General features: G+C 30.9%; 1 protein-coding gene across 1 annotated transcript in view; it reads left to right on the top strand.

The window, feature by feature from the left end:
* LOC136987010 (metal cation symporter ZIP14-like) overlaps positions 1–15,772 on the top strand; it is a 41,253-nt gene extending 25,481 nt beyond the window's left edge. The window contains exons 6-14 of the mRNA XM_067284647.1: positions 1,118–1,283; positions 1,398–1,567; positions 3,944–4,117; positions 4,298–4,396; positions 7,848–7,950; positions 10,654–10,806; positions 11,106–11,293; positions 11,369–11,523; positions 15,335–15,772. Coding sequence (XP_067140748.1) covers positions 1,118–1,283; positions 1,398–1,567; positions 3,944–4,117; positions 4,298–4,396; positions 7,848–7,950; positions 10,654–10,806; positions 11,106–11,293; positions 11,369–11,497 — 1,182 coding nt within the window. The 3' untranslated portion in view covers positions 11,498–11,523; positions 15,335–15,772. The remainder of the gene's footprint in view (positions 1–1,117; positions 1,284–1,397; positions 1,568–3,943; positions 4,118–4,297; positions 4,397–7,847; positions 7,951–10,653; positions 10,807–11,105; positions 11,294–11,368; positions 11,524–15,334) is intronic.
* The last annotated feature ends 4,271 nt before the right edge of the window (positions 15,773–20,043 follow it).

Genomic DNA, 20,043 nt, shown 5'->3' with positions numbered 1-20,043 from the left:
CAACACGGCGATTTGGTTGTCTGGTCGGAATACCAGTGCGATTTGGTTGTCTGGTCGGAATACCAGATTTGCTCCACACCTCTACGACTTCTTGAATGAATTGAGCACATGCACAGAATCTTTCACATTTTTTGATTCATTTAATATGTGGTGATAACGAAGTAGAACTCGCCAAAGAGTTGGAAGTTGGTTAATCCTTACCAACGGCTCAAGATCCCGACATCCAAGTAGAAAAATGTCATCTTTTTTTTGAGTTGATGAAATCATTTTAATGCACCGATTCATTCACAGTCTAGTAAATAAGTACCAAAGTTTTTTACGTTCGTCTATAAAACTGTTTAACAGTTGTATTTAAAAATAGATTCGGTTAATTTAACACACGAAACCGACCTGTAAGAAAAAAAATCAAGATCAAGCATTTTTCACAGAAATTTAAAAAACAGCACTCGATTGAGCACCCTCTTCTGCTAAAGCTAGCCAACTGAAATTATACAATGTTATTGCTATGGATATATGTTACAAATTTATGAGGTGGCCAAACTGAAAAACAAAAAGCAATTTTTATGGACCACCCTAATGTATATACTTTATATTTTTTTTTACGTAGAAATTTTTTTGAAGTAATTCATTAGATTACAAATCAAAAAGTAATTTATTTAAGGCCAATAATTATGTACGAAGTAAACAAAACTGTTTTTCGGAATTAAAGAATTTTAATGCCAAAAGACAATTTTGTTTATTTTGTATGTATTTAAGGTCGAATAAAACGTTTGAAGGTGAAAGTGGTATAAGTCACTTTTCATCTATAGAAATATTTAATACTCACATTTCTTTACAACAAATATGTAAATAATTCTGTCAGGAACTTAAACTCGGCAAAAATGTAGTTTTTTTTTTTTTTTTTTGAAAAACCCCCTTACACCACTCTCGCTTTCAATGGTTCATATATACCGTATTTTACGGACTATAAGACGCACTTTTTTCTTCGAAAAATTGCCTCCAAAATTCAGGTGCGTCTTATAGTCCCTAGCGTCTTATAGTCCGTAAAATACGGTATACAGTATATGTTATAGGTATGATTAATGAAAAAAATTATTATTTATTTTTAATTTTCTAGTGTTTTGATTCAGACATGCTCATTTTAAGATTTGGACACTTACCTTATACCAACGTTACGAGAAATGAATTCCTTCAAATGTGTCCCGCGCTCATTCAACAAATTGTAAGTGGCGTTTGTAATAAGAATTCGACAAAGATTGTTTCCCGTCCGTCGTTGACCGAGTGTAAGAAAATTTTGTCGATTAATACTTATTTTCGTTAATTCAAAAATTATTCTTTTTCTTATGATAAATTATTGAAAAAGAAATATTTATTAATCAGTAAAACAATTTTTCTAGTGTACGGATACAGTTCATTGGCTGTGTTTGTCATCAGTTTGTGTGCCCTTGGTGGAATTTTTATCCTTCCGATTATGGCCAAAAGTGTGTATCATTACATTATGATGGGTTTCATTGGTTTATCTTTTGGAACTATGGCTAGTGATTCTCTGTTGCATCTCATTCCGCAGGTAAATTATCATTTTATACACCATATTTGTCATTTTAATTATTTTATATTTTTAAGTATTTACAGAAATTATTTATTTCTATTTATAAATATGATATTAAACTGTTAAATATCAATAATATAAGGGTGTAAAATATAATTAGAAAAATAACCAATTTAGTAATAAATGATTAAAAATAAATGCAGGATATTTTTAACTTACATAATATTGTAATGACTACAGTTGTAGCTTGCATATCATGTATGGCTGGCATGGCTATAAATCGTAATGATGTGAGGACACCACTAAGGCACACCTCTTCAGGAAGAATTGGTTGTGTCGGTCGGGTTGACATCAGTTGTGTTTTTTAATGAGAATCAATAAACTTTGTTCATGTTCTTAGATTCTACATTCTTCAATGAGTAGATGTGAAACCATGTCTATAAGAAATAAACAAAAAGCAAGCTTTTCTTTTTATCTAAATTAATGTTTATTTTTTATGATTCAGTTATCTATACTGTATAGTATTATTCTACAACATAGCCTAATTGCATGAATGGGCAATTTAAGATTATAGAGGAGGAAAGAATCCCAGCAGGTCTTGGTATTAGCCTATAAACACCTGGATATGAAAGAGCCTTGTATCTGTGTATGTTTTTTAAGGATGAAAATAGATCTAGAATTTTTAGATGGATGTAGTTATCACAACTTGAAGTTCATAATCAATGTGAAAGAAAGGCTGAATGATGGAATCATGAATGAAAAATGATTTCTAAATGAGTGTCTTCTCCTCTCCACAAGACTACAATTGTCATCAATCCTTTTTTGGACTCCTCTTGAAAAATCTTTCTTAATAGACAGCTGCTTTAATTGGATCATTAAACTATCACCAAAAATGTGCATAGATCATCTAAGAGTTGGCCTCAGGGATGAATTTCTTATCTAATTCTCATCTCTACCTCTTGAATTCATTTATTTTAACTAAATTTACCAGAATCTGATAATTGGCTTTAGATAAATAATTAATAAGACAATTCAGAGTTCTCATCTTTACTCATGGACAGTGTGAGTGAGGGTGGGTGCCAGCCAACCCTAAAATTTTTCTTGCTCAACCATCCATCCACCCTGAAATAATTTATTCAAGTCTACCCATACTGACCATTATTGAAAAGTTTTTTGAATATCATTGTTTGCCAAGTAATTATGTAATTATGCTCACTAAACTTTTTCCTTCTTATATAGAAGTGACTTACTGAAAATCAATTGTTAAATTTTAAAAATTAATTTGTTTGATGATAAAATGTGCAGATAATAACCACCACACTAAAACAATGTTCTGCCCACCTCTGTCCTCCCAGAATGAAAATCCTAGCACCATTACCATTTATGCTTAATATTTTCATCTGACATGACATAAATTCAACGTTTTACTAAACAAAAGTTCCAATTTTTGTGCATATGTATAAACTATATAAATCTGTGTCATTTTAACCTGCTATATGTACTAATCTATGAGATCGAGATTTACTATTTAAAACTGTCAAGTCTTCGTTAAAAAAATTTAAAAAATAGTAAGTTTAAAATAAAACTGTGAACTTACTGTTTATAATTTGTTCATAAATAATGGTGCATTGTTTATATGACACTCAAGGGACCAGATGGAAAAGACATGTAATAAGATGCACTAAAAATGGCAGAACGAATAATCTTTACGACAAACTTATGGTTTGTAGCGAATATTTTAATTTGTTTTTTATATTTTTATTATTAGAAAAAGTAACATTCTTTGTTGAGGATCTCTCTCGCAGAATACTAGAAATATGTAAATTTACCCTGTTTTATGATCCGTTAGCCAATAATCAATCGCTAATTCTTTTCTCTCCGAGATAATACAGCCGACAGGGGCCAGTTTTATGCCGTTTAATTCTGGGAATGTAAACGGAAAGGTGCAGAAATGAAACAAAAAATGTATTTTAGAAATTCTGAATGTGTTTTCTAAGAACTATATTGTGCTATCTATTATCTTTATCAGAAAATAAATGATGTATACATGAAACTCTGTAAAGAATTTAGATGTTTAAATGTTTTCAATGTATAAACAGCGCTCCACTGTATAGGAATAGATACCTACAAAAACTCAATTTAATGTATTAAAAAATTGACACACACTATTACCAAAATGTTTTCACTTTCCATTGACATTTCTTTCATGGATGAATCCATGTTGACACATGATTTGCATCAGTATGGGAGTAGAGTCATTTCATATGTTAATGAATAACACTAAAATGCTTACACTACAGATAATAAACAATAAACAGGAAGGGCATGAACAATTTGTAATGTTTTAAAATATTTTTGAAAAAGCTTTTTTAATATTATTTTTACTTTATTCAGGCTTTGGGCTTACATTCTCACGATACGCAAACATCAGAAGAAACGGATGTCGGCGTCAGTTTGGAAAATATTCCATTTTATTTATGGAAACAATTAGGGGTTCTTGGAGCTATTTATTGCCTTTTTGTCTTTGAAACAATTATGGAAATCTTCTCAAGCAAGGATGATCATGAGGTGAATTATTTCTATACTTTAGGTAATCATTGTGTTTTCTTGTGAAAGAATGCATTACAAGCATGTTTTATTATTATGAATTACAAATAAAATTTATTTAAAGTAATAATAAATTAAAATTTATTATATTAAGTTACATATTTATAATTTAAATACGATTAATTTACTCGTTTTCTGCAGAAATCACATAATCATGGGCACAGTCACGTTCCTGATAAAATACCAGAAGAAATAAGGTTAAAATCAGTTAGCGTGAAAACAGAATCTACCACAAACTTGGTAAATCTTATTTCTTATTTTAAATTCATTAATATGAATTTAAGAAGCTTTCATTAATATTCAAAGTTTTACAATTAAATAATAATTAAAATATATATATATAGTACATATTCAAAATAAATAAATCACATTAAATGAATGAATAAAATATCTATAAAAATAATGTTATTTGTCTTAGAAGCATTAAGTTATTTTTCTCTGAAATAAATTTTTGCCACGGAGCACTTTTTAATATCTTGTTTGTTAGCTTTTCCTTAGATTTTAGGTAGTTATTTAATTTATTGTTTGGCCAAGAATAGAAGTCCAATCCCAAAAGCAATTAGGTTCGATTGCCCGAACAGATTTGTACAATAATATTGGGAAATAAAATCTATTACTTCTGGTCTTTGTCTATCTAGCCTTGTCTCTATTGGTTGGACTTAAGTGGCTCTTTCAAGAAAAAATGGTCACCCGATCGGTTGGGGAAATTAATGAGTGAAGGGGTATATAAAGGATGAGGATGATGAGGAGAGGGAGGGTGAATCCAGTTGAATCATTGAAATTTGGAGGAAAAATGGAGCTGTAAATTATCAGGTCCGGAGAATAATTTTCCGGGTGAAAAGGAAGAAAAATAATTATAAAAGTTTCCATGTACTTTTTGCCCAAATCAAGGACTAACTGAAATAAGAGATTTATAAGAAGTAGAACATGTGCAATGAGAAGACTAACTTGCAATTACAGCCATTTTATCAAAAAAAAAAAAAAAAGAGAAAAAACCCCAGGTATTAATTTCTGCCAACTGTTTCTTTCTCTAAATTCTTCTTTATTAGCTTTTTGAATTAATTTATTTATCATCTAACCCCTATTTTTCCAGGGCCAAACTAGTTGTAATATTAGTTAAGTTTAGGTTAAGTTTTTTTTGTTTGCAAGGGACGTTTCGGTCATTTTGTAATTTTTCCGTCCCAACTTCTGTATATACATAAATAATTGTCCAGTGGAGTTGTTGGAATAATTCTTATTTTTGAGGTATTAAAATTCAGCTTTTCTTTTTATCTATGCCGTGTGATTCTTTAGAGTTTTTTTCTTCTCGGTAACACTGTCGTCAAGCCATTTCTCAAGAATCTATTTACAGAATGGTTACAAAATTGTATACAGTTTATGGTGCTTTTGAGTGCATTATCAAGGCACTCCTTGTGTCCCAATCAGAATGCTGGTAACATACTATAAAAGGATGTCAAATACAAGGTTGTAATAGACGTGTGGCTCAGCATGGAGCCATAGTGTTTGTTTATCTTAATTGCCTGTATTCATGTGGAATGTAAGAGAAAATAGTTTTGAGTTAAAAGTACTGACAATTTTGACTTAATGAGATATGTGGAAAACCCTATATATTATTCCCAGGACACAGTTACTACAACTTCAACTTAGCAAGGTTTTACTGTATGCAATTGAAATTAAATATATTCTGTACTGTTAAATCTCTAAAGATGGAATTTTTCTAGCAATCATGATTTATTAGGATAAATCAAGATGGTTAGAAAAAGTAAAAATAGATTAAAATTTAGAACATATGCTAAATAGAAATACAATAATATCGATTAAAACAATATTACAAATGATATGTTCTACAAGAAATCTAAATAACTGGGTGGATCCAGGGGATGTGGAGAGGTGTGTACAGACTTCCTAAAATTCTAAGTAGAAAAAGTTTCCCATAGTAGAACTACAGTACAAAGGATATTGATATTAACATGAAGCGCAACTCCTAAATGAAATTCCTGGATCCACCCCCCTGCATATAAATGAACAATATACAAATGAAATAACACTAAAAACAGTGTTTTAATGGCACATTATTTTTTGAACTCTGGATAGATAGATAATTAAGAAAATATCCAACAGAACTAAATATAGACAAAAAGACAAAAACAGTTAATTTGAAGAACATTAAAAGTAATGTAGAATACTATAATTTACATAATATTTAATAATAAGAAAAATATTTAATACTAATTCTAAAAAGTTTAAGGATATAATCAATAGATTTTAGTAAATAAAAATTTTAATAAGTTAAGATTCAAGTGTGTATATATATATTAATATTTATTTATTTATCTACGGGGTGTTCGTAAAGTTAGTTTGCTTATTTAGAGCAGTCTAAGAGAAAACTTCTTATTGTATTTACAAGAAATTTTCAGTGTGTGTTGTTGAAAGCATGAGAAGCAAGTTTATAGAAGAAATATTTTAGCTCAAAAGTTGCCATCAGAGGAAAATTGACACTTTAATCAATGATGAAAGCAAACCTAACAAGATATCATGTTTCTAAAAGCAAACATTTCCAAGAAAGTGCACCGCTTGTTAGATTGTTCTTTCAGAACAACAGTTCTCCTAATGTTGTATTCAAGTGGTTGAGATCATTGAAGGGAATGCAGGAAAGTTTGATTTCTACAACTGGGTTGCAAAACATGATTTTAAATTTTGAAGAAACAACAGATTTGTTGAATGTTGAACCTAGAAAGGATTGAAGCACTGTTCGTGAGTAGCCGATAGCAGACGTAACAACATTATTGGTTGAGAACGGCAAATAAAACGTGCATAGAATCGGTAGTATTTGTCGTATTGTAAGATCATTAGTTAACCCATCCGCAACAGTTCACAAAATTGTAAAAAATTATGCACTTCTGCCCTTAAAAGATATTTTGTGTTCAATAACTTTTATCTTTCTGATCCAGATGCTAAACAAACATTTGCATTGCAGTTCTTAGCTAAGAGTAAGGTGGGGAGTGATTGGCCACGGAGCATTCTTTTGACAGATGAAGCTTTTTTCCGTCTGTAAGACATTCTAAACCCGAAGACAACTTTTTAACAATTAAACTTTTAGTTCATAAACTCTAACCAACAACAGACTTATCATATACTAGCTGCTGGCTAATACATTATAAGTCTTGTTGGTCTAAAGTTTAATTAAACTGAAAAACAGACAAAAGGTGTGAAGGTTCAAAAGGTTGAAAATTTTTAAGTTAATAAGTAATTGCCAGAATAAAAGTTTATGTGCAAGGAGTATTAAAGGATGTTGTCTATTGGGAAGACAAAAACACTGGTGAATCTTAAAAAACTGTATTGTGCTGTATCATTACCATTTCACAAAAGACTTCGTGATCAACAGTTGAGCTTTCTATCGTAAGGTTTCAAGTGATGATTTAGAAATGGAGGTGACGTATTGAATAATTGATACGTTTAGCCATTTTTATGTGTCTTATCACTTAGTATGGATATTTTTCCCACTAGCAACTTTTGAAATTAAATTTTCTTCCTTAAACTTGCTTTCCATGATTCAATACACAGAGCAAAAATTTGTTGTAAATTTGGTAAATAGGTTTGGCTATAGACTGCACTAAACAGGTGAGCTTACTTTATAGACATTCTATAATAAAATTTTATTAAATTTAAAAAGTGAATATCTTATATTTAGGCAAATGCACAAGCTCAGAATGTGTCACTCTCTATGGATGGTTTATCTTCTAAAGATATGACTGCTCAGGAACCCGTGTTCAAGTCCAAAGCTCTTTGTTGCGGTTAGTTTCTTTTTATACATAATACCACATTAATAAATATCATAAAGTCTATTATTAAGTGTTTAACTTCTAAAATTGAATACATATTTTTACAATAATAAAATTTGTTCATTTAAGAATGCATTTATATTGATTTAAAAAAAAACTGTTGACTAACAAATAATATATTAAATTCAAATTTTTAAATTTTCTAATTGGTATTGAATTTATTACACGTTAATGAAATATTATTTGTTGCAAATATTATCTTCTTAAAGTAATTTTTCAAGGGTAACGAGTGCATTTTTATTACTTTTCTGGCTCTGTTATGTAACAGAAGTGCATTTTTATTACCTGGAAAAGTAGTAAAATTGCACTTTTTACTTCCATTCTTACCAAGTCTGGTAATGGGTCGAAAAATGATCCCCGACAATTTTTACGTTTTTGGACTAGGGACCTCAAAATGTTGAGAAATACAAAAAATTTTAGGGTGTTTTCTATATATATATGGATGTTAGTGTGTAGGGGTGGGTCACAATTTTGTTCTCTCTGTTTGAAGCTTAATAACTCCCATGCTTTTTGTCAAAAATTTCTGAAATTTTGCAAGGAGGTTTGTTTATTATGCTATTAAATTTTGGCTAAAGGTCAAGAAGTGGGGAGCTAGAGGGGGGTCGTGTGTCAGCTGTAGAGTAATAAAGATTTTACTGGTTATTAGCATTTTCAATTTTTTATAAAACCCATCCCTACCCTGAAAATGTTAGATAACATTATCAAGAAAAATGTACAAACTGACAATAGAGAGAGAGAGAGAAATAAGAGAAGTCAAAAGAACAAATAAAATGGAGTTTTTATAGCCTGTTCAGAGTGAGAAAGCAAGTAAAATGCAATAAAAGGAACAGAAAAATAGAATAAGTTGAAGAAAGCTAATCTTTATCTTAATTAATCAAGATTAAATAAGATTAATTTAAATTAATCATTTGTCCATTAGGGAAAAGTGCAAACAACACATTGATTGAGTGATTATTATCTTGACAATAGTTTATCTTTGGAGTGATAACTACAAGGGCAAGTCAAAAAAAAGAGTGAGGATGAATTTATTACTCACAAAAAGGCAGTATTAGTCTTGTTCAAAGTTGATATGGTGTTTTTCAAAGTAGTTCCTGTTAAGTTGTATGTACTTGGTCCAATCTGTGTACTAGTCCTGGAAAATTGCTGGAACTTATCTTTTGGCATCATCTTCAGAACTACCTTTGACTTCTTCAGAACAGCCTTTAATGAGTGAAAAGACTGGCCTCGTAGCTCCAATTTCAGACAATGGAACAAAAACATCGCACGGAACAAGGTCCAGGCTGTATAGAGGGTGTGGCGTTCGATGATTTTTAGGCCAAATATTGGGCAACAAAATTAGTAATGTGAGGGTTTGTATTATTGTAGTTTAGACGCCAACCAGATGGACAAGTTGCTCGGGGTGTTTCTGCCTGATGTGTTTGACCAGGGTGTTAAAAATTGTCATGTGATACTGCCCAGTAACTGTTATTTGCATTGGAACTTCATATTGGTACCATTCCACAGTAGTCAAAGAAGGAAATTGCCATTACCTTTCTCACAGACTGAACAACTGCAACCTTTTTTGTCCATGGAAAATGTGTATCAAACCATTGAACATTAAATATGAACCATACCCTCTACACAGCCAGGACTTTGCTTTGTGTGACTTTTTGTTCCGTCGTCCGAATTTGGAGCTGCAGACCCAATGTTTCGGCCGATCACTGGCTATTCTGAAGAAGTCGGAGGTGGTTCTGATGACGATGTCAAAACATGGGTTCCAGAACATCTCGGACTGGCAGACACATTGGGTGAAGAACATACAACTCGATGGGAACTACTACAAAAAAAGCCATATCAACCTAGACCCTGCCTAATGTATTTTGTGAGTAATATATTCATTCTCACCGAAATCCATTTAATAAAAAAAGCATAGACAAATATATCACACTAACCTTATAATGCTTTGAAGTTATTCTCACTGTTATTTGACTTACCCTCATATATAAAATTGTATTTAAAACCAAAGAAATCAAATGAAACATTGAATGTGGCAAAGAACTTTTTAAGAAATACTTTGTTACGAGGACATAGCAAGGACGAAGTTCTTATTTTCTTTTGAAGAAATAATAATAATAATAATAAGTATTTAGTAGAATATTATTTTAAAAAATATCGAATAAATAAAATAATTAATTTTGTTGTTAAATTGTATATATAATAAATATTAATATCTACACTTAGTCAAATGATAGGATATTATTCATATTCCAAAAATAAAAGAGAATTAATTTTCTATAACAGTGATTCCCAACCAGGAGTAAGCGCTTGGTGGTTTAGGGGTATGCAAAAAATAATTAATAATGGCGGACGTACTATAAGGACGTTCAGATTCTGCGTCGAGGCCTTTGGTAACATCATGGCACTCGATGCTTAGTTTTACATAAAAATTTAATTATATTTTTATTATATATTTTTGTGTTTTTCCTTCAACACTTTTCAATTTAAAAAAACTTCTTACATGTAATTTTACAGCATTGCATAATTGACCAAGGTGCTACTGTTTGACAAACACACAAAATAAAACTTAGGAAAATGGGCTGCCAAGTCAAAAAAGGTTGAGAACCGCTGTTCTATAAAGTCATATATAACATTAGTAATGATAATTTCTTATCACAGGATTAACATCTTTAGCATTGGTTGTGACTCTTGGTGACGCAGTACATAATTTTGGAGATGGACTTGCAATTGGAGCAGCTTTTTCTACTGGATTGCAAGGAGGCCTTTCCACATCGTTAGCTATTCTTTGCCATGAACTTCCTCATGAATTTGGTAAGAAAATCATAAATTCATTCAAAATTTATTAATGAATATGTTTTCAAAAATTTAGTTACATTACTTTCTACTGTAAAAGTGATTATATATATATATAACAAATAGCTACTGTCAATTTTTCCTTTAATTAAATTTTAAATATTTATTTTTATTCGATAATATCGAAAGTAAAAATTCTTATTTCATGTTTATATATTCGTATACAAGTTTGCCGTAAACTTGGTATGATTATTATTGTGTTAATGTGCTGTCACATACAACATAGCTAACAGAGCTTTATAACTTTTTTTTTGCAGGTGATTTCGTAGTTTTAATATCAACGGGACTTAGTTTTTGGAAAGCTCTTTTAATAAATTTTATATCGGCATTATCGTGTTTTGTCGGACTTTACATCGGTATTCAATTAGGAGAAAACGAAGTAGCAAGAAACTGGATATTAACTGCAACAGCTGGAATATTTTTATACGTAGCTTTAGTCGATATGGTAAATTTATTCTGTTATTAAGTTTTTAGTAAATTTATTATTTCCGAAGTATAAATTTATTTGTTTATTTTATAGCTTCCCGAATTAAAACAGTCAAAGCATGGAAGTCCTGTCAAAATGTTTATTGTGAAAAATGTCGGTGTATTAGTTGGAATATTTCTTATGTTGTTAATAGCAATATATGAAGATCACTTCCACATATGAAAAAAGTAATCTGTGAATAAACTGAGGTAATTTATTTTTATGATCTAGAGTTTCTAAACAAATATCAAAACAGCTTTATCAAAATTGTTTGTGTTCTTCTCATAATTAATGTTTAATATTTAACTTTAGTAACTAACATACTTAATATGAATTTTTATATTTAAGTTAATTTGGAACTTTCAAAATTACTGAAATATATTAATTACACTAGAAAATTACATCTTTAACACAAATCATATTCAGGAATTACACGTGTGATGCTTGAAGATGGTTCACATTAAAGATATAACATGCAAAACACTTCACATGTATGAACATAAACAATGACCAGGCCCAATTTATCAATAGCCAAATATCAACTATATTTTTGGACTATGATTAAAGCAATGATAATGCTTTGTAATTTGGCCTATCTTTAGGTTAAATTATATATTAATATTATGGCATGTTTTGATCATCTTTTACATCTCAATAAGTTATTAAGTTAAAAAAATAATAATCATTTTTTATAAATCTCTGATGAGCGAGTTGAAAATATTACATTTGGCACTGAAGCCGAAACTGGTTTTTAATCTTTTGGCCAAGAGAATTATCTTTTTAATACAGGACATTCACAAGTAATAAAATTTAAAAATTTGGCAATTAAATTCCAGAACCAAGTCTGTCGTAAGCAAACATGAGTACGTTGGAAGTATTCAAAGTGTCTGTGACAATCAGTCTGATTGCACATTTACATAGAAAAATTAGTATATCATTTACATGCAGATTGCATTGAATATTTCGTATTATGTAAATCATTGCCATTACTTATAGCGATAATGTAAGGAGGAAATGTAAGATTTTGTTGATGAAAAATCTACTCCAGTAATAGTGGACTTTATGCTATTATTAATTAACGAATAAAGGATACACCTTATCCAACAGGTATTCTTTTATCAAAAATAATGTTTTAAATCTGATTTATAACCATTCTTAGATTTAATCATGAAGAAAATATAAGGTGTTAGTGCTTTGGAATTAAAATTTGAATATGATGAGGAGCAAATAAAAAATTTTATGAAATTTTTAAATTTTGCATATAATGTGAATAAAATATATAATTTAAATTTTAAACAATATTATAAAAATAATTCTAACAGATGGATTTATATGCATTTATAAATTGCAATACGTATACACATAAAAATGCCAGATATAAGCGTTATATATGCACATTAAAACGCCCGAAGTATACATTTTGCACGTTAAAAGTGCCAGTAATATACACTAAAATTTTTAGGTTGAAATGCATATTACTTCTGCTCGTGACCAATTCTTAGTAACATCTATTATGCCACACATGTTCAATAAGATTTTATAACTTGCTTTGCTATCTAGTCAGTTATTATTAAATTTATTTCTACATATACAATTGTTTACAAAATGTTTAAAGATGTTAGAATGATACTTCTCACACGAACTGTACTACCACTCTTAAACATTAAATGAGGCAAGAACATATTCCAAATATTGGCTGAAATAAGGCTAATCAATTTACAAGAAATTAAACAATGCATATTTTGACATCAATTAATACATTGGTTTTTATCTCTCATTGAGCAAACCTTGATTGTAACAATTAAGATAACTCTTCTCAAAAAATCAAAATCTTTTCATACGATGTTGGATGTAAAACAAGATATTTAAGAATAAAGTCTCGTTTATCTAATATCAGATCATACACAATTGTCATATTTTATAATAATGCTGAATAAAGCAATTAATAAATTAAATCTGAAATTGATATGGAATTTAATTACATTTTCATTAAAAAAGTTCTCTTGAAATACTAGGTTAGTCAGTTCTAAGATTAATAAAAAAATATATACCTTACAATTCTGTAGTAATCTAAGTCTAAATATTGTTTTAGCTAGTCCCTTTAGTACAGGGCTTCTTAAACTATGGGTCGCGACCCCATTTGGGGTCACAAGATTTTAATGCAAAATATTGAAAATAATTTTTGTAACTATAATAAATACAATTTTACTACTTTTTGTGCAATTTGTATGTGTATATGTGTATATGTATGTGTATGTATATTGTTACCTAATCAATAAATCATCACAAAATGTTTATATATCTTTATTTTATATTTTTGGGGGTCGCAAAAAAAATCACAATCATAAATGGGGTCTTGAATTAAAAAAAGTTTAAGAAGCCCTGCTTTAGTAGATACTAGTGTTGGACAGAATATTCGACATTACTCGGCATTTGGGTACGTTCGGCCGCAAAGTAAGTATTTGGTATTTGGCCAAATACTTAACGCACGTACTTCGTATTCGGACGAAATACTTCTTCAGTGCCAAACTATTGAGCTGAATAATGTCATTTTAATTTGAGGAGAGAAAGAAAAAAAGATAAAACACAAAATAGAATAGAAATAACATTTAAAATCTCAGATATTTTAAAGTATTGTTATTTATTCCTTTCCAAAACACGCATAACTTAAAATAATATTTGATCGAGATAATTTATTAATTAATAAACACAATTCGAGTGTGATAAATTGTAACGAAGAAATGGTAATGTTTCCACATTTACAGGAAATAAGTGATTTTATTGCTTGTCATAAATACTTCCAGCTTTGCCAAACTTACTGTATGTTCACTAAATATACACTTTGGGGCTGCCAAAAAAGACAGACCTCAATGGTGAGATTTAATTTCTCTATGTTTTTAAACACAATGTGTAGTGCAAATGAAAAGTAAGCAGACATGATTCTAAACAACTTTAAGATTTAATTGTTTTACTTTTCATTACATAATAATAATTTAAAAACTAAAAATCATATATAAACTTTATTATTAAATAGAAGACGCCGTCTTCCACCTTATTTTGAGTCTTAGAGTCTAGGCCTTCCGTTTCGAGCAGTTCGAAATAAATCGACCGTTATTTGGCCACGTATTCGGTAGTCGGAAAGACGAGAATATTTGGAGTTTGGCAACGGTAAATCCGAATAATTATTCACTATTCGATACTTGACCAAAAATATCTATTTAGTCCGTCCCTAGTAGGTACTGTCCGTTGTTTCCGGCATAACTGGTTACGCATCTACATAGTAAACAAAAGTTGTAGGTTCGAGTCCTACACTGGATCAATATTTTATTTCAGAATTTTCTAAATTATTTAATTAAGTTTCAAAAATTAATTAAACAAATTAATCTTATAAGTTGAAATCTAGTTAGATAAGATTTCAAACTGTACTTTTTTTTCCTGGAATGCCTGTTTATTGGAGAGTTGCAGCAATGGAATATTGTAATTAATTATTATTGTAAATATTTACAAAATAAATAAAAGCATGTATATATAGCATATCGGAAACTAGGCAGATTCTTCCTATATGCCACTCTGGGCACTCAAGTTATAGATTTATCTCATGCACTGTATTTATTCTTTCAATATTATTTATTTACTGATGATAAAAATAACATATAATTAATATACAATGCCTTTAAAAGCTAGAGATTATTTTAACGAACAAATATTTTCGTCTCGGTTAAATTTTCTTCGGGCACAAACGAAATCGAATTCGGTAGTCCCTCGTTATACTGTTTATCCGGATATATCACGTTACTTTTTGTGTTTCGTATATAAAAGCACTTTAGCCAATAACGGATAGATACGCGGGTTATACGGTACCGTCCCGTACACGGCTTACTCGGTCTGTGCATCCGTAGGTACACCGTATAACGAGCGGCTACCGTACTACTAAATAAAATTAAACGTTAACGTTTGAGAAGAGTTTTAATAATTTTTTCTCCGATAAAGTTAAATATTATTTTCATTTTTTATTTTTAGTGTCGAGAGAAGATACTGATTTTATAGCCTAAAGCTTAGTTCCTGCAGGCAGGTTTGAAAGAATACAACAGACAAGGCTGTGATAATCATCCACTTATAACATTAATCAAGATTTCCATTGGGTATGGGTTTATTATTTGTAAATAATTTCTATAGTCACAACTGAAATCATTTGTATTTTTTCATAAATCTGAAAAGGATATAATTTTATAATAATATATGATTGTTAACTAAAGAAAAGTGTTCTACAAGTATGTTTCTAGCCAATTGTTGAAAAATCTGTTATGTAATTGCTTGTTTTCTATATTATTGAATCTTTGTAAGTAGAAATTATCTAAAATGTTAACTTCTACAGATTATATTATCTGTACAAAATGTAAATATATTTTGTTAAAACAATCTAATAAATCCATTTTTAATAAAGATGTTAAATGATGACTTTTATATATTTAATTGAAGCTTAATATTTCTTTTAAGGTAATTATTAAATATCTATCACATACAGATTATTTCATATTTAAAGTAATAATTCTTTCCATGTATTCACGCAGATTGTTAAATGCATAAACATGGAAACTTAAATTACATCAGTATTTAACTACTAGTTACACTTACTTAGCAGTAGACTGGGATGCCTCGAAGGAGGTCATTAAAACCGTCACCACTAGTCCTCCGGAGAAGAAAATCTCTATGCAGTTTACAACATAAGGCTGGCCACACCAAGATAATTAGAATCCTGTAAAAAGTATGGAGAAGACAATCTGGTATATTACAGGGTGTGATGTTTTTAGGCATAACGACAGAACAATGTTTGGTATATTACAAAGTTGTAAAAATGCGACGTGGCAAAAGGGGTGTCCGGGAATTGACATTTAAGTTTGCTGTTACAAATGGTAAAAAGAATCCAGAAAAATAAAAATGGGTTTAGTACTAGCTGGAAAATTATAAATAATAATAAGAATTTTTCGGTTTATCTTTGAAGCCCCAAATGAAATATTCCTGGCTAAGGAACCGGGAGAGAAAATTTCAAAATTAATAATACGAATACATTACGTTCACGTCTTTATGAAAGGAATAATAAGGGAATGATTTGCTCCCGCTTCTGAATTTGTTACCAAAAACGGAACGATGACTAAATTATTAGGCTGCAATTTGACAAAAAAAATGGTAAACCCGTAAATTCCCACTGTGATTTATCCCTCTGTTTCCTTAATCTCGAGAACGGAGTTAGATAAATAAAAGCCGAGAACAGATATGGAAAGCTTAAGGGCAGGAGGCCCCGATTAACTGTATACGAACCTCCCCCGTAAACCAGAAGTGACGTTATTTCAATTCAAATATGTTCCCCGAAAGGCATTATTATTTGTTATTTTGTTATTAGTATTTATTATTTGTTTGCATGTAATCATTTACTGCTTAATTTATATCGTCGTTAAAAGGTTAAACAATTATGAAAAATTTCCTTAGATTGTAATTGAAGCGGTGCAAGAGAGATTATTAATTATAAAAATAAAATATATAATAAATTAAAATATTCTCGAGTATAATAAATTAACCAGTTTACTACACAACTAATTAAAAGTTTAAAATTTCGCCATTGTAATGAGTTCATTTTTTAATTAACCCGTTATTTTTAGACAAACAACAATAAACAATGGCAATGGCGCTTTTATCCATTATTAAATGAGAGAGATTAAAAATAGTCATTAAAAAATGCTTTAATAATAAGTTGATCGTTGACGAAACCGAGAAAGACTTAATGGAAATACCATAGATATGCGTACTTCTAATGAGATATATTTATCAAAGTAATTACTAAAAGAAAGGATAAATTATATAATGCAGATAATTTCGCCAAAAATCACAATTTATCATAATATGAAATACTTCACACGAGAATTCTTTCGTCTTAACAGATTGAATTTCCGTATTAACTAATGTAATGAATGTTTTTAAGAGTACTTTTCTATATTGTATATAAATACAGTAATTATATAAAAAGTTTTTTTTTAAATAGAATATCCTAACAGATGGCGCCACGGGCAGTTTTAAACGTTGCCGGGAAAGTTAAGCAACTCGTTGCTGGATTATTTTATTGGTAATCGAGTTAATTGCACCAAGCACTTTTTACGTATTATCGCGTGTTTATCCCCTCCTTACAATAAAGTGTGACGTAGTAGACGTTAGTCAATTTGCAGGCAGACAGACGTATTGTACAGTACGTATGCATCTCAACCTACATATTTTAATATTTATTACTGTACTGTTAACACGCATAATGTCTATTTCTGGCATCTCCATATTTTAAGAGAAAAACAATTAAATACAGTAAACAAATGATTTTTTTCTTTCGTCTGTCGATTCGTACAGGATGATATAAATTGTGTTTCTTCTGACGAATCTATTCACTTTCTCCAGTAACAAGAATGACAGGCGGTCTGTAATTAAAATGTTTTTAATTTTGTAAATTTGTAACGAAAAGGAAATTTCTACATACCGAAAGAGAGATAATGCGCAATGACCTAAAGCTGTTATCGACAATAGGGAACAATACACTAGACGATTAATCAAGCGGCCGAAAGACAGAGCGAGATAGGCTCCGACCGAAACAATTCACAGAAGCGATACTTTTACTACTTTTGTACCACCCGGATGTGCCGTCATTCACCATTCTGCCGCCCCATTGTGGATCATATCGAACTGGTGACGAGTATAATTGAATCGATTATGGCAAGAAAGAGAATAAGTGCCAATTTTGACGTAATACATGTTTTGGGCGCTATGTGGCGACACGCTTCTAACGTTCTGTCTAAAACAGTATAAAACTCGCAGGTACGGGGGTGACGTGCCTGTCCACGTCATAGCCGACGTAAAAAAAGTCAAGAAACGTTTAAAACACATATACGTGCAGCCAGCAGCCTACCAACTTCAGCTATCGGTTAAGCCACAAACCTAACACTCCGAACAACCGGGGACAAATCTTGTGGGTCAAAAACACCCGGGAAATTTTCGGAGATGATCTGTCCCGGATATGTCATCACCCGATCGACCCATTCTGGGCCTGGTCGAACCCATAATGAGATTTTTAAAAAGTCCCTGTTAGTACCCACGGCGAAAATACTGTTAAAAAACCAAACGAAACCTACCAGCTTTCGGATAGTTAATGTATTTTTCCCCCCCTCTCTCTCTTCGCTCTGCGGGCATTAATGGGGCCTTTCGATTATGCCCACCCCGTGTTCGGCCAGGTTCACAACGGAGGCGACCAGGTGGTCGGATCGGGGCCCGACGTATCCAAAATCCACGAAAAATTGCCGGGGTTTCTTTCGGGGGAATTGGGAAATTGAAAAATACCTCTTCGGGTAACCTCATAAAACTCATTTTGTAAAAACTCATAAAGGATTATTGTTTATAATACATAAAAATTAACTGACCGTTTGCATTTGTCACACCCTCAGAATAGAAGTAAAATGTCCTGATTGAAAAACCACAATATTTGATCTTGTAGTGTTTTTTGATAATAAAATTATTTTTATTGATCAATCTGTGTACAATCGAGCTATATTCGTCCAGTTACACTTAAAAATGATTGAAGATATTTTAAAGCTGCAACTCTTCATCCTTTGGATGTTGGTTTAGTTTAATGAGATACGGCAATGTAACCCCCGAAAAATCTACTGAGGAAAGATGCCTCCCGGGAAGAATTTCATAGGGAAACTGGCTCCTATTAAGTCTTACAAACGTGAAGAAAACACGGACAACTCCACGTAACCTGTAATTAATAACATAATAAGAGCGTTTATTCAATGTTTGTCATTTGATACAGAGCTATAATCAAAAATACACGACTACTTTACACCAGTGACGTATCTAGAGGATGAGGGAAAATAGCTTAAACCGGTCATCCCCAAACATCGTGTCTTACTCTGTGTGGGCGCTATTTTGTTCGCTCACCCCGAAGCTTAATAAATCCCGTGTCTTTTGTCGAAAAATTTCTGAAAGTTCGCAGGGAAGTTTGTGTGTTAGTGGAATTGATGCGATTAAATTTTAGTGGTTAATGATTGAGGGGGTGAGGAGATAAAGGGAAATCATATACTGTATTCGTTATACCGAATATAGTATACGAAACACCAATGAATTGTTCACAACACTACTTATATAGAATTTTTCAATCTATACCAAGGGTGGCACGCGTGTCCAAAATTGCACGTCGGGAGACAACAACTGGTTAAAATAGAATTTTTATGTTTTTGTCTTTTTGGGTATGTAAAAGACCATCAGACTTTAAATAGAATAAAGGGTTTTAATTGAAAGTAAATACAAAACTAAACATACTATATTAATCAAATGCTTTATTACTACCGTAATAAAGTATATGTTTGGAAAATATTTCTTATACGCTATCTCCGAAAGTATTATAATATAAATATTGACTGGCGCATGTTGCCATTACATACTTTCGAGAACACTATTTATCTTACATACTATTTGTCTTTGTATCGCGCTCGATAATTGGTCAAGCGCGATACAAAGACAAATAGTATGTAAATGACGTGCACGTCATCTTCGCGAATAAAATGGCAGAATTAAACAGTATTTAAGTAACGGGGATAAGTTTTTCGTATTTAATCTGTCAGCACAAAATTGTAGAGACAAGATTTTATGAAAGGGGTACAAGCGGTGACAATGGACTGTAATAAAAACGAACACTT

Source organism: Centruroides vittatus, unplaced genomic scaffold, assembly GCF_030686945.1.
Source record: "Centruroides vittatus isolate TY-2023 unplaced genomic scaffold, ASM3068694v2 scaffold_1444, whole genome shotgun sequence".
NCBI lineage: Eukaryota > Metazoa > Arthropoda > Arachnida > Scorpiones > Buthidae > Centruroides > Centruroides vittatus.
The sequence above is the reverse complement of the archived record's forward strand: the minus strand, read 5'-3'. Positions and strand labels throughout refer to the sequence as shown.